The following is a 24,380-nucleotide window of genomic DNA, read 5'->3' as shown; positions in this document are numbered from 1 at the left end:
CTCGCAGCAGCTGCAGCTGCATCAGCAGCGGATTCACATTACACAGTTGGAAATTTATAAAAAAATTTATTTTTCAGAGCAGGGCTTTACTGATTTTACCATCAGAATTCACAAATCAAAAGCGTTTATTTGCTTGATGTTGTAAAATTTTGATGAAAGTGAATTGCGCGGACTAAAAATGTGAATTATTATTTACAACAAAAACAAACACAGTCCATCTCGCCTCACTGGTATGATATTTTTGCATTGTACTGAATATGAGCATCCATTTACTAAAAAAAATAATCAAATTAACTTTCATTAGCAATTTAATTATTCAGTTTAATATTTATTTTCATTGTAAATATAAAATGAGATTTTATACTAAAAAGCGGTTTGCAGAGTGCAAAATTAAATCACAGAAACTTTTGAATAATTTTCAAATGAAATTCAGACAACGCTGAAACATATTTTTATATTTTTTATTAAAGTAAAAAGAAAACACAGCAGAAAATGATTTCTTATTTCCCTTTTATTTTTCAGTCAACACATTAAATTTTGGGCTTTTGATGAAAAATTCACTTCAAGACACACCAAAGACTCAAAGTTATCCGATTTTCCAATCTCAAAAGGTGATGAATGAAGCCAAAGGAGGCGGTGGGAAGACGGCAGGTCTCTTGGCGCAGTGGGCCTCGCACCATTATTCGGCACCGTCGGCGCATCAGGCGCCTCGGACAGGCTCGAACAATGCTCACTCCGCAACGCATAACGTATGATCAGTGAAATTAGAATAAAAGCAAGGGCAAGAAAATTATTGCTAAAAAATTTGAAAATATAAATAGGAAAAATTTCTTGGAAAGTTAATATTTTTTCTTAAATAAAACAATTTCTAAAAAATGTTAAACAAATTTACAATTTATAGGTTCAAGATGGGCTTTTGATGAGAACTAAGGCTGAATGGGAGAAGCAGCAACAAGCGGCGGCGGCGGCTGCTATGTGCTTTTGGGGTTACTCGGAACAAAGTCACTTTATGTTGGGCAGCAAGACTGATAGAAGTTCGAGCACTTTGAGTCAAGATCCCATCAATGTTCCGAGGTGAGAACAAATTCATTTTATCCGCGGGGTTAAAAATTTTGCTAATAATTTTAAAAGAGTTTCCAACAGAGGGCAAAATCTTCCCAAGAAAAAGCAGCATCGCTCGCCGTCCTCGTCAACAATGGAAGAGAATCTTGCCGGGCCTTCAAAGCCTTTTCCTTGCGAAGATTGCGGCAAGTGTTTCCGGCAGCACTCTCAGCTTTCCACCCACCAGCGCATCCACACAGGCGACCGGCCTTATTTGTGCAACGAGTGTCCGAAGGCGTTTCGAACTCAGGTATTAATAAGAAATTTGTATGATTAAAACAAAATAAAAATTGTGAAAATTGTTGAAGTAAAAGAATTTAACAAAACTTTAAAATGAAATCAGTCCGTAATAGATAATTTATTTTTTAATAAGAAAAAAATTAATGGGATTTGAAAAGTTCTTTGTTTTGAAGTTCAAAACCAACCAAAATTTTACTTCATGAAATTTTTTATCTTCAGGGTACGCTTGCAATACACCGAAGGATCCACACTGGCGAAAAGCCGTACAGTTGCGAAGAGTGCGGACGGTGTTTTCGGACGCAAGGGACTTTGGTGATCCACAGACGGACGCACACCGGCGACCGGCCGTACAAGTGTCAAGACTGCGGAAAAGCGTTTGCGGCGAGATGCAGTCTCGTCGTGCATTGGCGGACGCACACTGGAGAAAAACCTTATATGTGCACCGAGTGTGGAAAACTTTTTGCCAGCAGGTCGGACTCGGCGCGCCACACAAGAACACATCAGGGCGGCGCCTCCGGTAAAAAGTCCCTCATTCGACGAGTGATTCAAGGACATCCAGCTCTTTGATTCATTCATTGTTCAATTTGTGCCAATTTATTTTTTTTTGTTGGTGACTAATTTGTTTCTGCGAGTGATATAAAATTTTTAGGTCTTGATTTAATTTCTTGTCATGAATTGTACAATAAACGAGAATTTTCTTAAATGGTTGAATTATTTAAAAGATATTTTTTCATTAGTTTAAGCTTCTCATGATTTGATGTTAAATCAGTGATAATTATTTGTACAGAATTATATTTTCATAAAAACTAACGCAGATTAATGGAAATTTGTCTGGATTTATTATGTACTTAGATGTATGCAAAATTTTTTTAAACAGCAGCTAATCTACGAGGACTCACTAACAATTCTTTGGTATCACTTCTTTCCACCAGTTGTCGATGTAATGATATTTCTGAATTTCCACCCCTTCCCTCGGCACTGGCATAAAAAAGCCGCCGAAGTTTCTCTCGGGCAGCGGTGGAGTGACTAGATTTGGTGGGAAGCATTCGAGTATTGCGATTCCTTCGCAGTCAGGGGGCATCACCCTTCTCTTCCACCCCACCCTGCGCAACATGCCCTTGCTGCCGGGCACCCTGGCCGTCTTGCTGTCCTCCTCAAACACAATCAGCTTCACAACTGCCCTGGCCACTGAAATTACTTCAAACATAAATAATTGAAATTAATTTTCCCAATAAAATATTACGATCGGAAGTTGGCTCGACGGCCACATTGGTCACGGTGTAGATTCCGTCCACAGAGTCGTAAGACAACTGCAGCTGCTTTCGTCTGAAGGTGCTGAAGATCGAGGCCTCGTCCTTTTGCATCAACTCTTCGTTGAGCACACAGAACTCGACGTCGTTTTCCCAAGGAAGGGTTCGAGACATTCGAATCTGACCCCAAAGGGCGCCATAGCACAAGGCATGGGTCAAGCCTAGCCCTGTCAGTAGGTCATGGGTGTCCTTGGCAAGCTTGTGCAGAGCATCCTAAAAATATGGTTTAAATTTATAGTTTGTAAAAATTTTGATAATAATATTTAAAAAAAAAACTTAATTAGTATGAATTTTAAATTGAAAATTTACCTGAAATTCTTCAGAGTTTTGGCAATTTTGAGCAATGTAGTGGTCAGGACCACTATGGCTTATTATAAGCCAGGTTGTCAAAATCAAAACGAAGATAATCAAGGTGAACAGAATCCTCGAAGGGGTCAATCTCATGCTGCTTCCGTTTTCCGGGCAATTTCCTGAAATTTATAAAATTTAAAAGGAAACTTCCGATTATAAAAAAAAAACTTACAGAGTTTCATCCTAAAGAGTCCTGGTAAATCATTTTTATTGTGGTTACGAAAAAATCGAAGTGACCGCAATGTTTACATGTCTCGAGGACGCACCCACCCCCGTGTCCGTCACCGCAGGGGCGTTACCTCGTGACCCCGCCCCTCCCTCTCACAAATCGGCACGAAAATGTCAACATAGACGAGTCGACATCTGGCAGGCAGTTTCGGCCGACGGTGGCCGAATTGGAAGTCTTCGGCCTGAGGATGATTTGAGCTAAAAGAGCGACGATGCTGGCAACCCCTCCGAGCTCGACGGACGCCAGTCCGGACGAGAAAACTGCGATCAAGTCGCACCTCCACTACACACAGTCGCTGACGGAAATTCCACATCACCAAAGGTGGTTATTGATTTTCCACCAAGTGTTGCTGTCGACACGCTTAATTGTCACAGTGAAAAAATAAAAGTTGCAAACAAATAATTAGCAGAAAAAATTGATGAAATATTCCCAAATTATCCCCGATCCTTGATATTTAATTCTATTTTGTAACGTGTGCATTATTTTTTACTTTTTTTAGGAGGAGCAGCAGGTGGTTGGATGGAATTCAAAGGAGACACGTCGTGGCAATTCTGGCCTTTCTTGGATTTTGTCAAGTCTACTCGCTGCGAGTCAATCTGAGCGTGGCTATCGTGGCCATGACTGCGAACAGGACAATCAACAAAGATGGACACCTTTCTTATGTAAATGATTGGATTTTTTTTATAAATTTTTTTATTTGTAAGATAAATTATACAGGAGCAAGATTTCAACTGGGATAGTCGCTCTCAAGGAATAATTTTGAGTTCGTTCTTCTACGGCTATGCAGTCACTCAAGTATATAATCATAAAAAATTAATTTTACTCGTTATTTTAAATTAATTTGGATTTAAAAGATTCCCGGAGGATGGTTAGCCACACAAATTGGAGGAAAGAAATTGTTTGGCCTGGGAATTTTGGTCACGGCCATAATCACCCTGCTAACCCCGATATTGGCCTGGGCTGGATTTTACTTTTTGGTCATCGGCAGAGTTATCGAAGGATTTTTTGAGGTAACTTTTGAATTCGACAAAAGAATAAAGTGATGAGAATGGTTTCCAGGGTGTCACATATCCCAGCATCCATGCTGTGTGGAGCCGCTGGGCACCGCCTTTGGAAAGAAGTCGCTTGGTCACAATTGCTTTTTCTGGAAGTTACTTCGGAACTGTCATTTCTCTGCCCCTGTCTGGATATTTGGCTGAAACCTACGGCTGGCCTTCCATATTTTACGTTTTTGGTAGTCAACATAAAAATTAACCTACAAAAACATTTTCTATTAAATCAAATTAAAATTCAAGGTTTGATTGCAATTGTGTGGTGCATCGTTTGGCTTAACGTGGTCAGCGAGACTCCCCAAGAGGACAGAAAAATCACCGAGGAAGAACTTGATTACATCAGAGCAACTGTTGGTCCTTCAGCAAACCATGTGAAGGTGGTAAAGTATCATTTTCGGAGGTGCTGGGAACACCTGTCTTCTCTTCTTGCACATTTAATATTGTTTGTTTCATTTTCAACTAATCTCATGAATTGAATTCCCTTGAAAATAAAAATAACCCAAATAATTTCTTTTTAAGAACATGGACGTCCCTTGGAAACGGTTCATCACATCCCTGCCAGTTTGGGCCATTATGCTGGCTCACTTCAGTGAAAACTGGGGCTTCTATACTCTGCTTACGGAACTGCCTACTTTCATGAATGGTAAATAAAAAAACTGTTTAAAAATAATCACAGAGACTTTGAAAAACTAATTTAAACAAAATTGATAGTTTTGGAATTTATTTAAAATTATTTTACAGACGTTCTTGGATTTGACCTGAAACATGCTGGTCTCCTATCAGCCCTTCCATATCTAGTCATGGGCATTGTGGTCCAAGTCGGAGGCCACTTTGCAGACCACCTCATCTCACATGGCTACTTAACATCGACAAAAGTAAGAAAAACCTTGTAAAATTCAATTATTTTCTTAACATTTTCATTCATTTCAGGTTCGCAAACTGTGCACTTGCGGAGCTTTCATCTTCCAAACGATTTTTCTGCTGGCCGCAGCTCACGCCACAAGTGCAACTGCCATCGTTGCTTTCTTGACCGTGGCTGTTGGTTTCGGAGGTTTCGCCTGGGCCGGCTTCAGCGTCAACCCTTTGGACATTGCCCCTCAGTTCGCGAGTATTTTGATGGGTCTGTCCAACACGGTGGCAACTCTGCCTGGAATGGTCAGCCCTCTTCTAACAGGCCATCTTGTTCAACACAAGGTCGGTGTGGTTTTTTATTCTAATTCAAAATAAAAAATATTTTTTAAATTTTAGACACCTGAGGAGTGGCAAACGGTTTTCTACATTGCTGGCGGAATTTACTTGGCAGGAGCTGTGTTCTTTGGTCTCTTTGCCTCTGGCAAATTGCAGCGGTGGGCAGAGCTCCAGGATGGTGAGACTTTGTGTGCCGAAACGCACTCACGAGCTTCCACAGAGGACCTCCCTTTTGGTTCTGGCACTTGCGGCGATTCAGATTAATTTGAAACTATCAGCTACATATATATTAATAATATAGATGTTATTGCCAAAATTTATCCACATTTTAAAGACCAGAAACGTCAATTATTTTCATTTTTACAAATTTCATTGGATTCAGGGTATGTAAAATCTGTGGAGTTGAGTTGAAAGGCTGGCTGATCGATCAATTACAAGTCAATTAAAATGAAACACTCAGTTGACCGCCCATTGAAAGCTATGCCTGGATGGACAAATTTTCAAATAGAATCAGGAAATGGCTGCCATATCTTTTTTGTATACAAAGTTTATAATCTGCACTGTTTGTTTTTATAATTATTTGGCATCATTCAAATCAGATCAAACTATTAATATTTAAAATATGGATTTTATTATAACGATTAAAAAAAAAAAACATTTGAAAATAGTTGAAAATTATGATCTCTCAGATTTGATGCTGATTCAAGTGGCACAATGATTCCTCGAAAGAATTCCTTAACTATAATGTGAGCCACTTTATTCTCAACAATGTAGTCAGTAGTTTGCACTGCTTATCAAATGTTATTATAGACTTGCTTGAAGCACTCACTGTCATTCCACATAGTTGGGTTCATTATTTTGTATTGCGAGACACAAATCACAGTGGCGTTTTACTCAACTTGGAGTTATTTTTTAATTTTGTTTTGTGTGGTTGCCTATACTTGACGAATTAATCACAAGCTCATTATTTGTAAATAGCTTTGCTTAGTTTGTTGTTACAGCGATTTTAGCGTTTTTGTCTATTTTTGAATTTATTTTAGATTTTAGGAAAATGCGCGCATTTCAGAAGCCCCAACCTGTGATAACGTAAATTGTATGATCCTTGGTTGAAATACCCATTCATGATATTTCTCAGGATCAATTATCCCAAACTCACTAGTGTTGAGCATTGATTTTCTAGTTTGTTCTTTGTTGTTGCTTTAATTGTCTCTCTTTTTGTGTAAGTAAAAATCAAACTGCAAAGTGGATATTTTAGGAATTATATTTACTGTAAACAGAATCTATATTAATATAGAAATGCACAATGAATGCTTGAAATTGCACCCGCACTGTTAAATAGCTTAAAAAAGTTTATTAATTATTGTTTCAATCAATATGTTTGGTGCTTTTATCTTGCAAATTATTGTCTATTTTGGTTCACAATTAGATATTCTATATATCCTAATGTATGTTGTATGGAATAAATAAATCTATTTACCTGCAAGAATATATACGTGCGGGAATTTTCTTAACGGATTATATCCCACGGACTTTGAATGAATTGGAGCAGCAAGTGTAAACAAATGTTTAGAAATTCAATATATGGGCACGTCCAAACGAACTGCACGCGAGACGAAATACAACAACATGCAAGTTTGATCCTTACACATATTAAACAAGCGAGAGTGAAACCTTTCTTTGACCGAACAATGGACTTTACAATGGACTTTAAACACGAAAAGAAACCGAAATCAATGAGAAGCACTTCACTTAATTAGCAGTCGGATTTAATAAAATACAGGTAGCGTTCTAGTCTAATTTATTTATGGAGGAAGTCAAAGTGGAGAGAAAGTACCTGAACGACTATTGAACTCGATCAAGTGAGTCGGCCAACAACATAATAATCACTTGAGTGCAGCAATGACCTTTGCCAATCGGGTGCAAATTGATTGAATTCCCACGCCGATCGAAATAAATAAATTCCTTTTATATGCAGGCCTTTTTGCTCTCTGGGCGCTTTAGATTGATAATGGGTTTGAAGTGAAAGTGGTTGGGCGGCTCCGGAGCTCTCGGACTGGTGTGTTCGACTCATTTGGCGCAGCGCGCGAGCCGAGAGCGCGCGACTCCTTTTCTTTTCCTGCGCGCGGCGTGCTCGCGATTTCATAGAGTGCATCGAGAAAATATAATTTTTCATAGAAGTGATCCGTCAGTGCATCGCAGACGGAACTTTTGGACTTACTTGTGGGTCGGACTTTTCTTTATTTTTCAACATGACGGTGCACAGTAGTGAGAGCAGTATGCAAATTTCGGAGACACCGTCGTCCGAGTTGGAGAGCAAGTAAGAAAAATTTGTGTATCGGCGGCGGCAAGAAGTGTGACCCACTGCCCGCGGCCTCCCCATCTCGTAGATAAAAAGCAATTTCACCTGTCCAGAGTGTGTAGTGGAGCAAAATTTTCTCTCCTTTCATTTTCATTTGTAATTTCTTATTTTAATTTCAAGAGCACCGGTTTAAAAGGCACGTTTTAAAATCAGAATAATTAAAAAAAAAATTATTTATTAAAAAAAAATTTAAAAATCAATAATAAACAATTAAATTGTTGTTTATATTCATCCAAATCGGAAAATGAATTTTAAAATAGCAAATTTAATCTTTTTTATTACGTTCATAAAAAAATTAATTCATAAAAAAGGAGAATGTAATTTATTTTAGCATTGAAGAAGTGCGTTAAATTGAGATTTTATTGCAATGGTCAAAGTGCGAGCGCAAATATTTGCTCGCGGAACTTACGAATGTGAAAACCAGTCGGAATCAACAAGTTGGCCTTGATTGGCATGCCAGTGAGTTTAATTCAAAGTGTCGCTAAATCGGCGGCGCTCTTGAAACCGCGTGCCTCAGACTGCTTTCTCGCGCGATGTTATCTAAAGCGCAAATGCTACGCTTTAAAATTTAAATTAATAGAGGCAATGTGATTAATTTTGTAGAAAATCATCATGCTGGTCGCCGCCGAGAAGATACGTGGTCGCTTTTCTAGCGTTCCTGGGATTTTGGAATGTGTACGCCCTGCGAGTCAATTTGAGTGTGGCCATTGTCGCGATGACGAGCAATTACACGGTTCATTTGGACAATGGTACCACTATACAGGTAATTTTTCAGTAAATAATCAGATTAAAAGTGAAGGAGGTTGAAGGTTTTTAAAATTAAAAAAAAAAAAATTATGTAAAAAGCATTTAAAGAAATATTTAATATTAAAATATGTTTTTTTCCATTTTTTCTTTAGCTCTTTATTTCAATAATTCTTACTAATTATAATAAATAAAAAATAAAAAAAACTAGATGAAAGGGTTTAAAATATCAAGCAAATAACTCCTCGTAAAAAATAAGTCCACCGCAACCAATTGTGAAATAATTTTTCTTAATGTATTTTTACATTTTAATTATCTTTTTTTCCCATATTTAAAAGTGTTATTGCAAAAAAGAATAAGGTTAAAAGTAAAAAATATTAAATACATATACTAAATTTTAGTATTATAGTTTTTTTTTAATTAATAGTTAATTAAAATTGAGAGGGACCCGCTTATATCACACGAGCGCCAAAGATGCTTTTGTGGTTCCATCAAATTATATAGCAAATATTTATAACCATGAAACCCTCTTTGCTGAATGTTTCGAGTCAATTTCTAGTTTCAAGCAGGTTTCACGCGGCGATAATTTCGCAATCATCGAGAATGTCAAACCATTCTCTCGAGAATTCTCAGCTGTGAGCGCGTTCGCGCATTGTGAAAGTATGATCAATGAATGCATTATTGTCAGGCCGAGCGGAAGATCTGCACAACCGGCGGCATCGTAATTCGTGCGTGAAAAAGATTCCTTAAGTTGCATCGAGTATCCACGACAAATTTTCAATCGAGCTCACCTGACATTTGAAAACCAGGAAAGGAAAATTGTGGCAAGCTTTTTGCCATTGAGCTCATCGTGTGTGGCGCCAGAAAATAATTGTTTTAATTTTTAGATGCAGCTTTAAGAGCGTCTATGTTTATACGAAAATAAGTTCTGCTTAAAATCGGGTTAAATCTGGATTATTTCTGCTCCCAGAGCCAGAGAAAATATTTATTGAGTAATTAGTGCGCCGTTTATATTACTTGCTGTATATTTTCCTTGATGCGGGTATAAGTAAAAGTTGAGAACGTTGACTCAATATCTTGAGAAATACAAGCTTACAATAGAAAAACTCCATATTTTAATCTCCCAAAATAATTTTTTTACAGAGGCGAGATTTTGACTGGGATTCAAAGACCAGAGGCCTCCTTTTAAGTTCATTTTTCTACGGCTACATAATCACCCAAATCCCTGGCGGCTGGTTGGGCGCTAGGATAGGAGGCGCCCTTTTATTCGGGGCTGGAATTGCGTCCACGGCCCTTTTAACCCTTTTGACACCCTTGGCAGCCAGCGGAGGCGTCACTCTGCTCTTCGTTCTCCGAGTTCTGGAAGGTGTATTTGAGGTACGAAAAATTAATTAGAACGAAAATTTATTTAAAAATAATAATTCCAATTTATTTCAACAGGGTGTCACGTATCCCTGTATCCACGCAGTGTGGGCGAGGTGGGCTCCTCCGCTGGAGAGGAGCAAATTGGCCACTTTGGCGTTTTCAGGAAGTTACGTGGGAACCGTGGTCGCTCTACCCCTCTCCGGCTATCTTGCAAAACACGTCGGATGGCCCTACGTGTTTTATGTTTTCGGCAAGTATTTTATTTGCAAATTTTAATGTAAAAAATAAAACAAATCCTAAATTAGTGCAATTTAAATTAAATTCACAGAAAATACAGGATATTTGTAATTTATTAAATTTAGGCTTCATCGGATTGGTTTGGTATGCTGTGTGGGTGGCTGTGGTTAGAGAAGGACCCGAATTGGACCCCAGAATTTCACAAGAGGAACTCATCTACATCCAAAAATCACTTGGACAGCAAAATTACAAAGTACATTAAAGAGAAAAAAATGTATATAATTATTCTGATGTAACAAAATTATAGAAAACAAGTCCACCTTGGGGTCAATTTTTAAAATCGGCGCCGGTTTGGGCCATAATCGTGGCCCACTTTGCGGAAAACTGGGGTTTCTACACCCTTCTGACGCAACTGCCGACCTTCATGAAAGGTACGATTTTGTTTGCCATTTTTTCTTACTTATTTTTTAATTGTATTTAATTTTGTACTTATTGTCACTTTTATACTACAATTTTGTCTTTTTTATTTATTAAAAACAGACACGTTGGAGTTTGACCTGAAAGACGCGGGTTTGCTTTCTGCGTTGCCATACCTCGCGATGGCGGCGGTGCTCCAGTTGGCCGGACACCTTGCCGACTGGCTGCGCTCCAAGCAGTTCATCTCGACCACAGCCGTCCGCAAACTGTTCAACTGCGGCGCCTTCGTAAGCCAGACGACGTTCATGATGTTGGCCGCTTACTTGCTGGCCCCACTCGAGGCCGTCGCGTGTCTCACGGTGGCCGTCGGCCTTGGCGGTTTCGCGTGGAGTGGCTTCAGGTGAGTGACAAGCAATGCCTTGTTTGGGTTAAGTATGCAATTTGACGCACACGGCCGCTTGGCAGGTTGCGTTCAATCTGAACCAAAATATCAAATTTGGGTAAAATTTAAAAAAAAAATGCTAAATTTGTTTTATGTTAACATCAGATTTAAAAGTTTATTCTTGAACATTAATTATTACTGTAAAATTTGCGCCAGTAAAATATGTGATAAAGGGTTAAGCTAAATTTATTTAAAGTGCATAATTGAATAAAAAATAAATAGATATAAATTAAAATATTTTTTTATACAATAATATTAAAAAAAGAAGCTTTCGTGTTTTCTTTTTAACGTAATGTTTTGAACAAAATTACATTTTAATTTAAAATCTATAAAAACTTCAAAATTCCTCCTCTTTACGTATTTTGGTTTTTAATTCTCTATAGTGTGAATCATCTCGACATTGCGCCGCAGTATGCCAGCCTTCTTATGGGTTTGTCAAACACCTTTGCCACATTGCCAGGAATAATCAGCCCAGCGCTCACTGGAATCATCGTGCAAAATAAGGTAGCAGCAAATTTAATTAATTGAAAAATGAATTTGAATTTTTCACTTCCAGAGCGTTGAAGAGTGGAAAATCGTTTTCTACATCGCAAGTGGAATTTATTTGGTAGGCGCCGTGATTTACGCGATTTGCGCCTCCGGAGAAAGACAACCGTGGGCCATTGACGAGGAGCCGATTCCGGCGGTGGAAAAAAGCAAAAGCAAGGAGCATGACCGGTACAGCGGACTGTACGACTTCAACGCCATGGAACAATTAAAACTTCCCAGACCAAAGTTGCACCACAACGACATAAATGATTTCTAAAAATTTAATGAATAATTAGTATTTTTTTTTTAAGAGGAGAACTTTGAACTTTTTGTGATTTGAAATTTCACAAGCATTTACGGGAAGGAGAATAAAACACGGCAGGAATAATTTTTGAGCATGCAATGTAAAATCCTAAAAATAAGTTGAAACAAATTAAAACACTGGAATAAAAAAAGTAAGGTCAGTGCGCTCAAGTTTTTCATCATAAAATACTAAAAAATAGTCCTCCTAGAAAATGTGATATTATAAAGACGTGGGATGTTTCTCAATAAACATAAATTTCTCTGATATATTCAGATGTTTTCATTTTATCAGATTGCTATTTTTATTTTAGAGGGTGAAAATGTTTCCAAAATTTAAAGTTTCTACTTTAATTTAGAAATTTTTTACAATGAAGTTCACTATACTAAGTAAGTAAAACAGATATTTTTTGTAAAGCTAGTAAAAATTCATCCTTTTTTGCAAATGACTTTTAAATGGAACTTTTAAATCAAATTTATTTATCATTAATTATAATTGTTATGAAATTATTTTATTATTTATTTGTTAATAAATTTTTTAAGATCAATTTAAATATTTTAATTCAAGTCAATGGAAATATTCTGAATTTTTATTGACTATTTTGATCAACAATTAAAAAAAAAATCACTTTTGTTTTAAAACCTTGTTTTGAACTCAAAAATTTGCTTCCTTATTATGAAACCACACTTTTCCCATTTTCAGCAAATTCTATCTTATAATAATTCTTTTTAACGGTTGCTAAAATAATATCAAGAAATTTTTAAAACCAAAGTACAAAAATGTAAAAAAAAGGACACCGGTTAAATTTTTAAAAATTTCTGCATTTCCATTGAATGGCATGCATTTCATTAAAATTGAAACTAGTCGCATGTCCTGAAAACAGAGCTATCTATTTCCACCGCGAGACGTTTCGAATGTAGTTCTTGTGCTATTTGTCTGGCAATAGAATGCAAATTGCAAAGCCATTATTCGCCGCTCCGTGGAAACAATAAATCAGCCTGATTCATCGGCGGAGAAGAGCGCGCGCAGTGTATAATAAAAGGCGGCCACCGTGAATTATTATATTATTATGCAGCTGCATGACAAATGATAGTGTAATATTAAAGTCGCTGGTGTGACAATAAATATACAGAAAGCCTCCCCTTTACAACGGAGACCGACGGAGCAATATCCGGCTCGCTTTCATGCGTGCAGCGTGTGTTTATAACCTTTGGAACAACCCTCTTCTCTCTCTCTCGGGCGTATTTGTATGTGGTGACCAGAGAGCTGCCGACTGGCGAGGGTGCGATTTTATTACATCTGTAAACTCTAATAATAGGCTCGCAATCATCCCCTGCTTGCGCCCCAGCATCACACAATGGCGATCCACCCCCCGAACATATTGTCTGAGCGGGGATGGCTCTTGAAATAAAAAGGATTTTATTAAATTTGGAAGAGCTGATAAGCCGCTCATCCCACGCCCGTCCTCGCGATCTGATCAATATTCATAACGACCCTCTTGTCTTATTGAGCTCAAATTTATTGCAACCTTTCATTTGGAATTTCAAAGACAGAGAGGCAGTAAAATTAACCAAATTTATCATACACGTCGTTTCCCCGCCGTAGTTTCATGTTAATTAATCTTAAATTTACATTAAAAAGACATATAAATAATTTTCATCAATATAATCGAATATAATATATTTATATGCGGTTCATAAATTTACAAAATATTTTTGAATATAATAGATGGATTTCATTTTAACTTTTAAAATAATCAAAATTTTGTATTTTGTTTTTGGTTTTAATGATGAAAATTTGTGTTTTTACTTAATTATTTTAATAAGGGGCAGTTCATTATTTTTGTCACTCATTCTACCTAATTTTTACAGACATCAAGTCCACACTATTGTAAATTCTATTTTATTTTGCATTTTTTATGTTTCTTAAGTTTTATTAAAATTGAATTTAGTTGGAAATTTTTTAATCAGGCTCAATAGTTTTATCCAGTACGAGTTTTTGGTAAAAAAAATGTATTTCATTTCCAAGCTCAGAACTAAACACTAAATTAATTTAAAATTGAAAGTAATTTTTGTTTTGTTTTAATCATTCACACAAAATTTATATATTTTTTTTGGTTTAAATTGAAAATATAATTTTTGCTTCAAAAAGAACACATATTCAATTATTATTTCTGGCCTTTCTGTAGAAAACTTGCAGTTATTTTTAAAGAAATCCCCTTGCAAGGATCAGCGACAATGACGAAGTAAACACAGTTCCGGAAACAAATTTGGCCGCAGATTACACCAGCTTATTGCCATCGCGCCCTTTGACATGCGACGGTCGGCAGCGAGCAAAAGTGAGTGTGTGTGTGTCGCAGAGCGAAGTAACTTTTTGTTAGATTAATAATGTCGATTATCTGGATCATCAATTTCACAAGAGAGGGGTGTGCGCCCCGCCGAGTGTAATAACAGGGCACTCGAGAGTGCAAAACAACCCCTCGATCTCACCCCCTGCAAAGGTCTCTCTCTCTAATTTTCTTGGTGCGGCGGGACGCGAGAGAAGGACAGATTTAATTAAACGTGCGCCGTCATCAGAGTTTGCTGTGCCGACTGCACTCGCTATTATTATTATTATTATAATAGTGCGCGGAATACGAGCTTGCCAGCCAGCCATAGATGTTGGTTGGGCGGCGGACAATTGCAAAGGTCCCGTGTGCAATTATTAAGTGTAATGAGGGTGCATCGCTCAACCCTTTGTCGACAAGTCGCACGTGAAATCGCGCGCGTCACTCCCCGCGCTTTAATTGCGCCGCAACACATTAACACGCGCGTGGCCATTGTTTCTGAACTTCTGAAGCGCAAAATTTCAACCCCTGGAGCTGATCTATTAAATTTATTTGCTCAAGTTATGGAGTTTATAAAAAAAAAGAATAAACAGTTTATTCAGATCTTAAATAATTGAAAATAAAACTTTTATGAAATTAAATAATTTATTACAAATTAGCTCTTTTCATGCATAAAAAATATAATCAATATAAACAATAAATCATTTAAAGGAAATTATTCTTCTTGATATAGATGAAAAATAATGTATTATTGTAATTCTTTTCATGTACAGGAGTGTATTTTCACGATGTTTTACTAAATTGTTAAATTTGTTTATCTATTTAATTTTTGCCTCTTGTGTTTTACTTGATGAATTTAAAATACATGCAAACCGCTCTTCATTTATATGATGAATTCGCTTAAAAATTAAGTATTTATATTAAACAAATTTATTGGAAAAAAAAACAGTTTGTTTCCTTTAAAAAATTTATCTCCGCGCTACTGATTGCGAATCAACTGAGAATTCAATTAATTTTTTATTTTACAGAGAAGATATTACTCAAAATTATTCATAACACTTTGTAAAGATCGGATATAAAATTCAAGTAATTCTAAGTTAGTATTTAAATTTATCATCCGCCACAATGTATGTAAATAACGCACTTCGCATTTTTTTTTTTAATCTTTATGACAAACATAATCATACTTTCGAAAATAATTTTGAATATTATTTTATTAATCAGCCAAACAGACAGTGCAAGAGCGTGCAAGATTTTACATGTCTTTCTCCTTTTTGTTGTGTATAATTCTGTTTTGTATAGAATGTGGAACCTGTTGAAATTGATGTACATTATTTTTGCTGAGGGCAAATATAAGGAATGTGCGTGTGAGTCATGCGCATATTGTGTGGTTTGAAGAATTGAGATAATTTACTGTGAGCTGTTTGAGCAGGAGCAGGAGAGAAGTAGAAAAAAGGAAGAATTGAAAATCTTATGAGGGTGGGGGGTTGGCAAGGGTCCTGCCTGCATTTTACAATAATACAATTCATGCATGCGGAGAATAGAAGACAAGAAACGATTCGAAACTTAGGCTGAGCGTCTGAGCGAGTCTTCATTTCTTTTGGGAACTGCAACGTTTCGAAGTGTTACTGGAGTTATTGGATTGGAAGTTGGACACTCTAAGCCGAGGGCTTAATTGTGAGTACATAAGTTCAAATGAAAAAGGCAGAAAGACTCTGATCGCCTGTTCCATTTACAGAAGACGCGAGAGACAAAACGCAGAGCGCGTTTAGTCCACACATAAAAATACGTAAATTTGGTTTTTACGTGATTTTGAAAGAGAAACTTGCATAGCCGATTACCAAGCATCATGACCGCGCCATGGTGAGTTACTATATTTATTCGTAATTAATCTGATTTATGTATTTTTTTAATTTTTATGGCACCATAAAATTACAAACTTCATTAACTTGATAATTTGTTAATGAAAAAACATTTTCTTTCTTCACTTACAGGGAACGCATCTTCAGACAAGAAATGTTGCTTCGACCAACATTACCCGTGCTCAAGGTTAACCCTGAGGAACTGCGAGAAATGGGCAACAAGTTTTTCAAGTCAGGCGACTACTGGAATGCAATTTCGTTCTACACCAAGAGTCTGGCCAAAGCTGCAGCCGGCAGCAAAGAGCGCGGCCTGGCCTACGCCAACAGGAGCGCCGTCCTGCTGTCCCTGGGCTACTACGACGAGTGCATCAGCGACGCCAAAATTGCCTTGCAGAACAAATACCCTGACAATTTGGCCCACAAGTTGCATATGAGGATGGCCACCTGCTGCAAAGCCCTGGGCCGAGAAGTTGAGGCTCAAGAGAACCTGCAGGCAGCCATTGAGACGGTCAAGAAACAAAATATGATACCCGAGGTGAAGGAAGAGACAGTCAAAGGTTTCCAAAAGCAGTTGGCAGACAATCACAACAGTGTGATGCCAAATCTTCGAGTCGAGCACCTCGCTGCACCTTGTCCGAGTTACGGGCCGAACCCAGAAAACCCACTCGTCTCAGCTGCTGTCACAATTCGTCAAAAAGGGCAGCATTCAACATTTTTTGCAAACAGAAAAATCAATACTGGCAAGTTAAATTATTGCTTGTTTTTAGAAAAATTTCATTTTTTCTAATTTTACACACAGGTGATGTTCTCATTGTTGAGAAACCCATTCTCTCATTGTCCTCCTGTCTTGAAAGTGGTGGTGATCAAACTTGGATTCACTGCTGTCATTGCCTCAAACTCTGCCTGAACCTCCAGCCTTGTCCAACATGCAAATGGGTATGTTTTTAAAATTTCATGACAATCTGCATTTTGTTTTACATTTTCTAATGTTTTTTTTGTTATAAATAGGATCTTCACATTTTTTCTAGATTTTTTTTAACAATTTTTTATGGTTCTTAATCTCACAGAGCTATTTTTAATTATAATGTTCTTTTGATTTAAATATGAACAAAGCCTCAAACTATTAGAGACCAAAACAAGATTTTATATTTTCATTTGTTGTATTTTTTTTTTTTAAATTACGTTTTATTTTCTATTCTAGGCATGCTATTGCAGCGAAGAGTGTGCTACAGCTGCTTGGAATAAATATCACAAGCACGAGTGTGTGAAGAAGAACAAGATTGCAGAAAATATTATCAAGCAGGGAGGAATCCAAAGAAAAGGAGACAACATCCTTTGTGTCCACCTATCATTTGCTGCGATTGCAACCTTTGGCCTCGAAAACTGCATAAACGCCATTCAGAATGACAAGTTTTCTGACGGTGCCTCTGAAGAGTTGAGGGATTTCTTGAATTTGAAGGTGCGGAACATTGGAAATCGTTCGGCAATCAATGTCGCCTGCACAAACGGAATGGGGCTTGTTGCTGACAGCTGTGGCGTTTCTGGGGAAAAGAAGCTAGCTCTGGTCAAGTTTTTGGAGAAAGCCATGCAAATCCTGTTTTCTAACTTTGTCCCCATTGCTGATGTTTCGTTGTTGAGGTTTAACGACGAGATCGTCGTTGACAAAGACTACCATAACATTGGCTGCGGACTTTACCCTGTCGCAAGCTTGTTGAAATCGCACTGTGATCCTAACACGGTCCAGGTTTTCCACCAGAAGACCATGGTGATTCTTGCTGGACGACCGATTGAGAAGGGGGAGGAAATTGTCATGCTTAGAGACATCAACTATGCCCTGGTGCCACTGCAGGCTCGGCGCTTATATTATTCACTCACCAACTGCCCTTCGTACGTGTGCCGCTGCAGAGCTTGCAGCGAGGATTGGCCTGTTCTGGAAGAGCAAGAAGCCTGCCATAATTTTATGGCGAGAAATCCCGAATTCAGAGGACATCTCCAGAAGCAGTATCGTCGGAACATTACTGCCCATGCCACTAACTACAAATCATTGTCTCTCTTCACTCCGGAGAATTTCAAACTGAGTGTCAAAATCCAGGAATTGTACCGTCAGCAAAGAAGAGATGACCTGCAGTTCAACGCCACATTTGATTTTGTGGTAAATTATTTGAATGTGAAGACCAAGAAATTCTTTACTTCTGGTTCTTGTGTTGAGCCCTCAAAGAAGTTGGGGCATAGCATCCCTCGTCGTATTATGTGAGAGCCTTTTGAAATATCAAATGGATTTTTCATAGTAGACGTTCCCATAAATTTTTGTAATAAATATATAAGCTGTTTTGATAAGAATCTGTAAGAATCAAAGTATTGTGCAACATAAAACATGAATATTAATTTTGTAAGAATATACACACTTTTTAAATGCTAACGTACATCACCAAAAATCTATCTTATTAAATTGAAAAATAATGAAACTAATCTAAAAATTAATAACTTGTAAGACAATGTAATCAAAAAGAAATAAAAATCGAAGTGATAAAGCATTTTTTTATGTTTTTATTCGCTTTTATTTAAAATTTTTCAATTAGTGTGTATAATTGTTGCAACGGCATATAGATAATTTTGGGTGCTGATGTAAAGAACATTTTAAAATGTAAAATATTGTCTAAAAAATAATATAATCTAAATAGTAGCCATTAAATAAAATTCTAAAATTATTTAAACAATTTATTAAACTATTCATACTAATACAATTTTATTGTTTAATAATATTTTCATAAAATTTTGCATTTTACTCTTAAAATTTTAAAATCAAAAACTGCAATTTTAAATATTAAAAAAAGTTAATTATGATAAATATATTTAATCAAGAAGTCACTTCTTGATATTTAATGTTTTACAGAGATACCAAACGCATAAAAATGCATTATACGCCCCACTTCGCCCTCTTTCCCCTCCGCCCGCCGCCAGAAACGCAAGTAAAGGCATTTTACTCTCTATTCCCTCTATAGTTGTCTGCTTTGATTCACATCATCACCAAAAACAAAGACAAGCGTCACATTTTCTGCAGGAATACCCAAGAAACACGATCGAACCATTCGAACCAGTCAGAAAATGTATCTGGCGTCGTCAACTGGGGGACGCAGACGCTGAAGCGGCTTTTCTGCACAATTATTTTCAATATTTTGTCCTTCATTCGTCCTGTGGATTTCAGCCGGTCAGATATCTTAGGAAAATACGTGAGTTCTCTGTATTTTTAATACATTAATCAAGTTTTAGTCCAGAAAAAGATAAAAATGATAAGTGATTCTGGGTCTAGTGTGACGGTGCACGTATTTTTGGCGCACTTAGTAAAAGATGAATTTTAATTTTGTGAAGCCTTCTGAGAGCAGCATGAAGCTTCTGGATTTCCTACAAAAGCCTTCTGAAGAGTATTCGATCTACCAATTCTATCACTAACTTGTATCTTTTGCTGTCAATGCTTTTTTTTGTATAATTTGTGTCGATTTTATGGGAAATTTTTGCAATTCAATAATAATATTATGATCCCTTTCTTCAAAAATGTCATGCTGTTTTTAGATGCTGGCTCTTTGATCTTTTTTTATATTTTAAATATTTTAATAATGCAATTGCTAAATTATGATTGTGACTGTGTGTTGTAGGTTTGCCGAATTTTGTCTGCAGCCAGGAAAATCCTTTTGCACGATGTCTTTCCCATGGTAAGGAAGTTACTTGCATTTCCATTCCTCAACTTGTTTGTATGCTGACCATAATTTGAATATATTAATGTTCTATTTACATAATGCAAAATAGAAGTTGAAAATTTCATTGCAGTATTGTCGAATATACCTTCTTATGTCTGAGAAGTTTTCATTAAAAGTTGTGTACATAAGTTTGTATTTGATATCAATAAAATCAAAAGATAAAAAGGAAATTAATTCAAATCTTACATGATATAATTACTATATCAATTTAAGAGTATCAAAATGTTTTTCTTATTTGAAATGATTTAGATTCTCAAAATTATCTCCTTTAATTAATTCTTTGTATGTAGGTCAAAATTTGATACGCACGGAGGGGTGCAGATTGCGAACGCATTGGAAAATACTGAAGTTCCTGCCACCATGACTGACCCAGAGAATTTGAGGGAGATGGGAAACAAGTTTTTCAAGCTGGGCGACTACTGGAAAGCTATTTCATTCTACACCAAGAGTCTGGTCAAAGCTGCAGCCGGCAGCAAAGAGCGCGGCCTGGCCTACGCCAACAGGAGCGCCGTCCTGCTGTCCCTGGGCTACTACGACGAGTGCATCAGCGACGCCAAAATTGCCTTGCAGAACAACTACCCTGATAGTTTGGTCTACAAATTGCGTATGAGGATGGCCATCTGCCATAAAGCGCTGGGTCGAGAAGTTGAGGCTCAAGAGAATCTGAATGCAGCCATCGAGATGGTCAAGAAACAAGAAATGAAGTCTGAAGTGGAAGAAGAGACCATTAGAAGCCTGATTGGGCAGTTTGCAGAACCCTACAAGCTGAAAATGCCAAGGTTTCGAGTTGAGCACCTTGAACTTCCTTTGCTGAGCTACGGACAAAATCCTCAGAATTCGACAATTTCTGCTGCTCTTACCATCAAACAGGAAGGCCAAAATGCATCATTGGTAGCTAACAGGAGAATCAATGCTGGTAAATTTCATATAAGTCATTCAAGGGAATTAATTTTTGGTAACTGTCTTGTTTTTTTAGGTGACGTTCTCATTATTGAGGAACCAAAACTCTCTTTTAATAATTCCTTAGAGAATGGAGGTACTCCAAGCTGGATTCACTGCTGTGAGTGCCTGAGGATCTGCTTAAATCTGCAGCCTTCCAATACTTGCTCCCAGGTACTATTTTTTGTTGTTTAATCTCATAAAGCATAAAATATTTTGCAATTGCTTTTAATTATTATTTACTGTTAAGTTAAATCATAGATAAAATTAGTTTGTAACATCACAAAGATTAAAAATGGGACTGGGATAGTAGTATCGTGCTGTGCATGTACTTATTTGGACAAAAGATTAATCGTTAGTTATTTTCATAGATAAAATCTTAAAAAAACTAAATTTTCTTCCATTATCACATCAAATTCCATGTGTCATAAAAATTCAAGAGCTTGAGGCTAGACAAATAAAAATAACTCAATTTTCACTTACACCATTAGAGATTGTAAAAATTTAGTGTGTAATATTTTACTAAAATTTTAAATTTTGACAAAATTATGAAGTTATATTTTAGGGTTATTTTCTAAAATAAACTTATTTCGTTATTACCTGCTACTTCCAATTTTAAAGTATATTTTTAAAAATGTTTTTCTAAAACATTTTTTTTGACCCTAAATAAATTTTGTGTATTTTTTTAGACCGTGTTCTGCAGTGAGAGCTGTGCATCGCAGGCTTGGGAAAATTGGCACAAGAATGAGTGCATTGCGAAGAACAAGATCATCAATGACCTACTAAATGGAAAGATTGGCGAGAACTTTGCAATCAAACTGGAAAGTTTTAGCGATTTGATCCACAACGTCAATTTTTGTTTTGCAATAATTTCCTACTACGGTCTTGACGCCTGCACCAAATTTGAAGCCAGGGACGAAGCCTCTGCCAACACGACCAATCACCTAGGGATTCTGTCGAAAATCAAAGAGTGCAATGTTAGTATCCGCTTGAGCAGTTCTTTCGCCTGCATTGCCGCTGTGAGGATGGTTGTGAGCAGCTTTGACATTTCTCTTGCAAAAAGGTGGGCGCTGCTGAGGTTCTTGATGAAAGCTGCAAGGATTGCGTTTGGGAACCTGAGCCCCTTCTTGGTGGCCACGCTGTTGCAAATGAACAATGAACTCTGCGTGTGTCCTAATTACAGACCGACAATTGGCGCCGGACTGTTCGAAGGTCCAATTTTCTTGACAACAAGTTGTGATCCCAACACAATCATTCACTTCTATCAGAAAAAAATGGTGATCAGAGCATCAAGACTAATTTTAATTGGAGAAGAAATTTCAAACCAACTTGGAGTGGAGTACCCTATGCTTCCTCTTGAAAAACGACGCCAGTGGTATTCTGAATATGTTGGCCCGTCATTCGAGTGTAAGTGTAGAGCCTGCAGAGAAAATTGGCCGACATCTGATGCGATGATCGAGTGCCACAAGTTTGTGATGAAAAATTGTATTTACAAGACACACCTCAGGCCACAGTTTCAGTCCAAAATTGTCGAGCCCATCAACAGGGCAGGGGGCAAAATGCCACTTTCCATGTTAACACCTGAGAACCTGGAACTTTGCCAGCAAATCCAGGTGTTGTACATCAACCAACGTTATGATGATCTACAGTTCAATGATGTTTTTGATTTCATTCACAACTATTTCTATGTGCACGACAGAAAGTATTTTGAAGCTGTTGACCCTGGTGTGCAATCTCCAAATAAGCTGGACCACTGCATCCCTTTCAAGATTTTCAAATAATTTGATTTGCATTGAATATAAAATTGTAACTCTGTTTATTGGGAATCGTTTTTATTTTCGTTACAGCTACAAAAATTTGCTTTTTCATGCTCTCGAAGCTATAATTTGCTTTTTCATGCTCTCTATAATTTAAAGAAACAAATATCTTTGTGTATTAGAAGAAAATGAATATTGGTGTGTATAAAATCCATATGTATTAAAAATTTAATGAGTGTGAGAATGAAATATTCAGGCAATTTTTATTCCAGTTCCTTCCACTGATTTTTGTTAACATAAATATTGATAAATATAATCATGATTACAATAAGATTTAACGGCAAAATGTTAAAAATTATTTGAGATTTCAATTGAGCGTTTGAAAAAAATTTATCGGATTTTTTTTTAAATTTTCACAAAGCTTTTTTACCATTTTCATTGGTGACATTGGTGAAGTTTGTGCAGGCAAATATAATTTTATTATTGTAAAACATTAAACAGGCTGCCATGGGAAATGGATTGAAGGCCAAATCTATAGAGAGGCAGGAACACAGCAAAACTAATTTTAATTAAGGATATAATGGTGAAGCATTTTTGGCTGTTCCGACGGCGCTGAGCAGGAAAATACATGTTTTGGCGGTTCAAAATTTCTATTTTGTCTTTGCCGCGCTGGAGCGAACCAACGAGCGAATCGAGAGAACGAGTGCGCGCTTGCGCAGATTGAGATAAACACAGAAGTCACAGAAACATGTGAGGCGGTCGGGACTGACTGAGGACTGAGTTGTGACCAAATATTAGATTGAACAAAACAAACCTGTTAATCGCGTGTTGTAGTTGACAAATTGAGCTTTGGTGAACACATACTGAGCATTTCTTGTTCCAACTAATATTTCTGCATACATAGATTTTCTGCCAACGCGTGCTAATTAAGCGCTTAAATTAGTACGAAACCAAAAGCTTTAAGTTCTTTAATAGTAAGTACATAAGCATTTCAGCAACAGAGAGTCCATTTTTATACATATTTTTTTTGCAGACGCTCAAGTGCCTCCAACAGCTACAAGATGAGCGAATTAATTAGCCTTTGCAGGCAAATTTCTTTTGAATCCCACAAAAACGAGTCGCCGAGTTCGCTGGTCAACAGAAGTTGTCCCTTCGCTTGCTACGATGACGATAATAATGAACCAGGCAAGATCATCATCAGGTACCACACTCCAGTGTGGGCCCATGTCAGATGCTCCAATTTAAAGGTGCGTAAATTTTGCTAAGCCAATTCACAAAATCATTTCCAATCTTAGGAAAGAAAGCTGATTTTAAAAGGAATATGAATGTATTTTTCTTTTTCTTTCCAGTGTGTTTATCGACCATTTTCCGTGAAAAATCCCATTGATTTGATAGAACTCTTCAACTCATCTTCAGGTGACCCAGAGCTGAAGGAAAAAGGTATTATTATTTGTGATTTTTTTTTCATTTTTACACAAATTATACACTTGCAGCTGTTGAATCGTTTGAAAGATTGATGGAGGAGGAAAAGGACTTGGTCAACCAGGAGGACTTTGCTGAAGCTATGGCTGCGGAATTGAACAAGTCTGCCTCCCTCCATGATGAATCGGATATGGAGGTAGATAAATTTATATTATTTCATCTTTTGTGGAAATTATTCTTTTTCAAACAGGCCGAAGATGCAGAAAATGAAAATCTATCCAGTCTGCCTGGCCAATCTCGTGATTCCAGATTGAGGAAAATCTTTGAGGCTCATTACAGAAATTGTGCAAGAGATCTGCAATGGTATTCGCCCAAGAAAGCTGACGAGAGGGCTTTGAGTGAGGGGCCAGTGGAGCTGGTTTATTTTGGTCCCAGCAGCAATTCAAAAGTCAATT

General features: G+C 37.1%; 6 protein-coding genes across 8 annotated transcripts; 5 read left to right on the top strand and 1 right to left on the bottom strand.

Moving 5' to 3' along the window:
- The first annotated feature begins 21 nt into the window (after positions 1-21).
- LOC132194595 (zinc finger protein 397-like) lies at positions 22-2,044 on the top strand. Of its 2 annotated transcripts, none has more exons than XM_059615971.1 (5): positions 22-230; positions 612-749; positions 902-1,074; positions 1,132-1,351; positions 1,561-2,044. In XM_059615971.1, the coding sequence occupies exons 2-5, from the start codon at positions 615-617 to the stop codon at positions 1,906-1,908; spliced, it is 876 nt and encodes a 291-aa protein (XP_059471954.1). In that variant the 5' UTR covers positions 22-230; positions 612-614; the 3' UTR covers positions 1,909-2,044. The 2 variants fall into 2 exon arrangements, with proteins under 2 accessions (XP_059471954.1, XP_059471953.1); XM_059615970.1 differs by having other exon boundaries at positions 523-749.
- Positions 2,045-2,143: 99 nt separating this feature from the next.
- On the bottom strand, positions 2,144-3,304 carry LOC132194596 (uncharacterized). The gene is made up of 4 exons (XM_059615972.1): positions 3,175-3,304; positions 2,961-3,121; positions 2,585-2,864; positions 2,144-2,529 (listed from the first exon to the last, which is right to left on the bottom strand). Exons 2-4 carry the CDS (start codon positions 3,093-3,095, stop codon positions 2,240-2,242), a joined length of 705 nt encoding a protein of 234 aa, XP_059471955.1. The 5' UTR covers positions 3,096-3,121; positions 3,175-3,304; the 3' UTR covers positions 2,144-2,239.
- On the top strand, positions 3,300-6,975 carry LOC132194593 (vesicular glutamate transporter 1-like). 2 transcript variants are annotated; one of them, XM_059615968.1, is made up of 10 exons: positions 3,300-3,552; positions 3,731-3,893; positions 3,949-4,026; positions 4,086-4,241; positions 4,291-4,465; positions 4,527-4,660; positions 4,803-4,926; positions 5,025-5,158; positions 5,214-5,477; positions 5,532-6,975. In XM_059615968.1, the coding sequence occupies exons 1-10, from the start codon at positions 3,443-3,445 to the stop codon at positions 5,733-5,735; spliced, it is 1,542 nt and encodes a 513-aa protein (XP_059471951.1). In that variant the 5' UTR covers positions 3,300-3,442; the 3' UTR covers positions 5,736-6,975. The 2 variants fall into 2 exon arrangements, with proteins under 2 accessions (XP_059471951.1, XP_059471950.1); XM_059615967.1 differs by having other exon boundaries at positions 4,527-4,663.
- Positions 6,976-7,535: 560 nt separating this feature from the next.
- On the top strand, positions 7,536-12,148 carry LOC132194594 (sialin-like). The gene is made up of 9 exons (XM_059615969.1): positions 7,536-7,788; positions 8,434-8,593; positions 9,718-9,951; positions 10,015-10,189; positions 10,302-10,429; positions 10,484-10,607; positions 10,717-10,993; positions 11,419-11,539; positions 11,592-12,148. The coding sequence occupies exons 1-9, from the start codon at positions 7,721-7,723 to the stop codon at positions 11,838-11,840; spliced, it is 1,536 nt and encodes a 511-aa protein (XP_059471952.1). The 5' UTR covers positions 7,536-7,720; the 3' UTR covers positions 11,841-12,148.
- A 3,496-nt stretch (positions 12,149-15,644) lies between these two features.
- Positions 15,645-18,535, top strand: LOC132194717 (uncharacterized). The gene is made up of 5 exons (XM_059616174.1): positions 15,645-15,867; positions 15,929-16,053; positions 16,185-16,792; positions 16,852-16,988; positions 17,254-18,535. Exons 2-5 carry the CDS (start codon positions 16,040-16,042, stop codon positions 18,304-18,306), a joined length of 1,812 nt encoding a protein of 603 aa, XP_059472157.1. The 5' UTR covers positions 15,645-15,867; positions 15,929-16,039; the 3' UTR covers positions 18,307-18,535.
- Positions 18,536-19,079: 544 nt separating this feature from the next.
- Positions 19,080-22,727, top strand: LOC132194642 (uncharacterized). Its single transcript, XM_059616057.1, has 5 exons — positions 19,080-19,282; positions 19,706-19,762; positions 20,098-20,723; positions 20,784-20,920; positions 21,436-22,727. Exons 2-5 carry the CDS (start codon positions 19,749-19,751, stop codon positions 22,525-22,527), a joined length of 1,869 nt encoding a protein of 622 aa, XP_059472040.1. The 5' UTR covers positions 19,080-19,282; positions 19,706-19,748; the 3' UTR covers positions 22,528-22,727.
- The last annotated feature ends 1,653 nt before the right edge of the window (positions 22,728-24,380 follow it).

Source organism: Neocloeon triangulifer, unplaced genomic scaffold (genome assembly GCF_031216515.1).
Source record: "Neocloeon triangulifer isolate White Clay Creek 2 clone unplaced genomic scaffold, ASM3121651v1 ptg000008l, whole genome shotgun sequence".
Lineage (NCBI taxonomy): Eukaryota > Metazoa > Arthropoda > Insecta > Ephemeroptera > Baetidae > Neocloeon > Neocloeon triangulifer.
The sequence above is the reverse complement of the archived record's forward strand: the minus strand, read 5'-3'. Positions and strand labels throughout refer to the sequence as shown.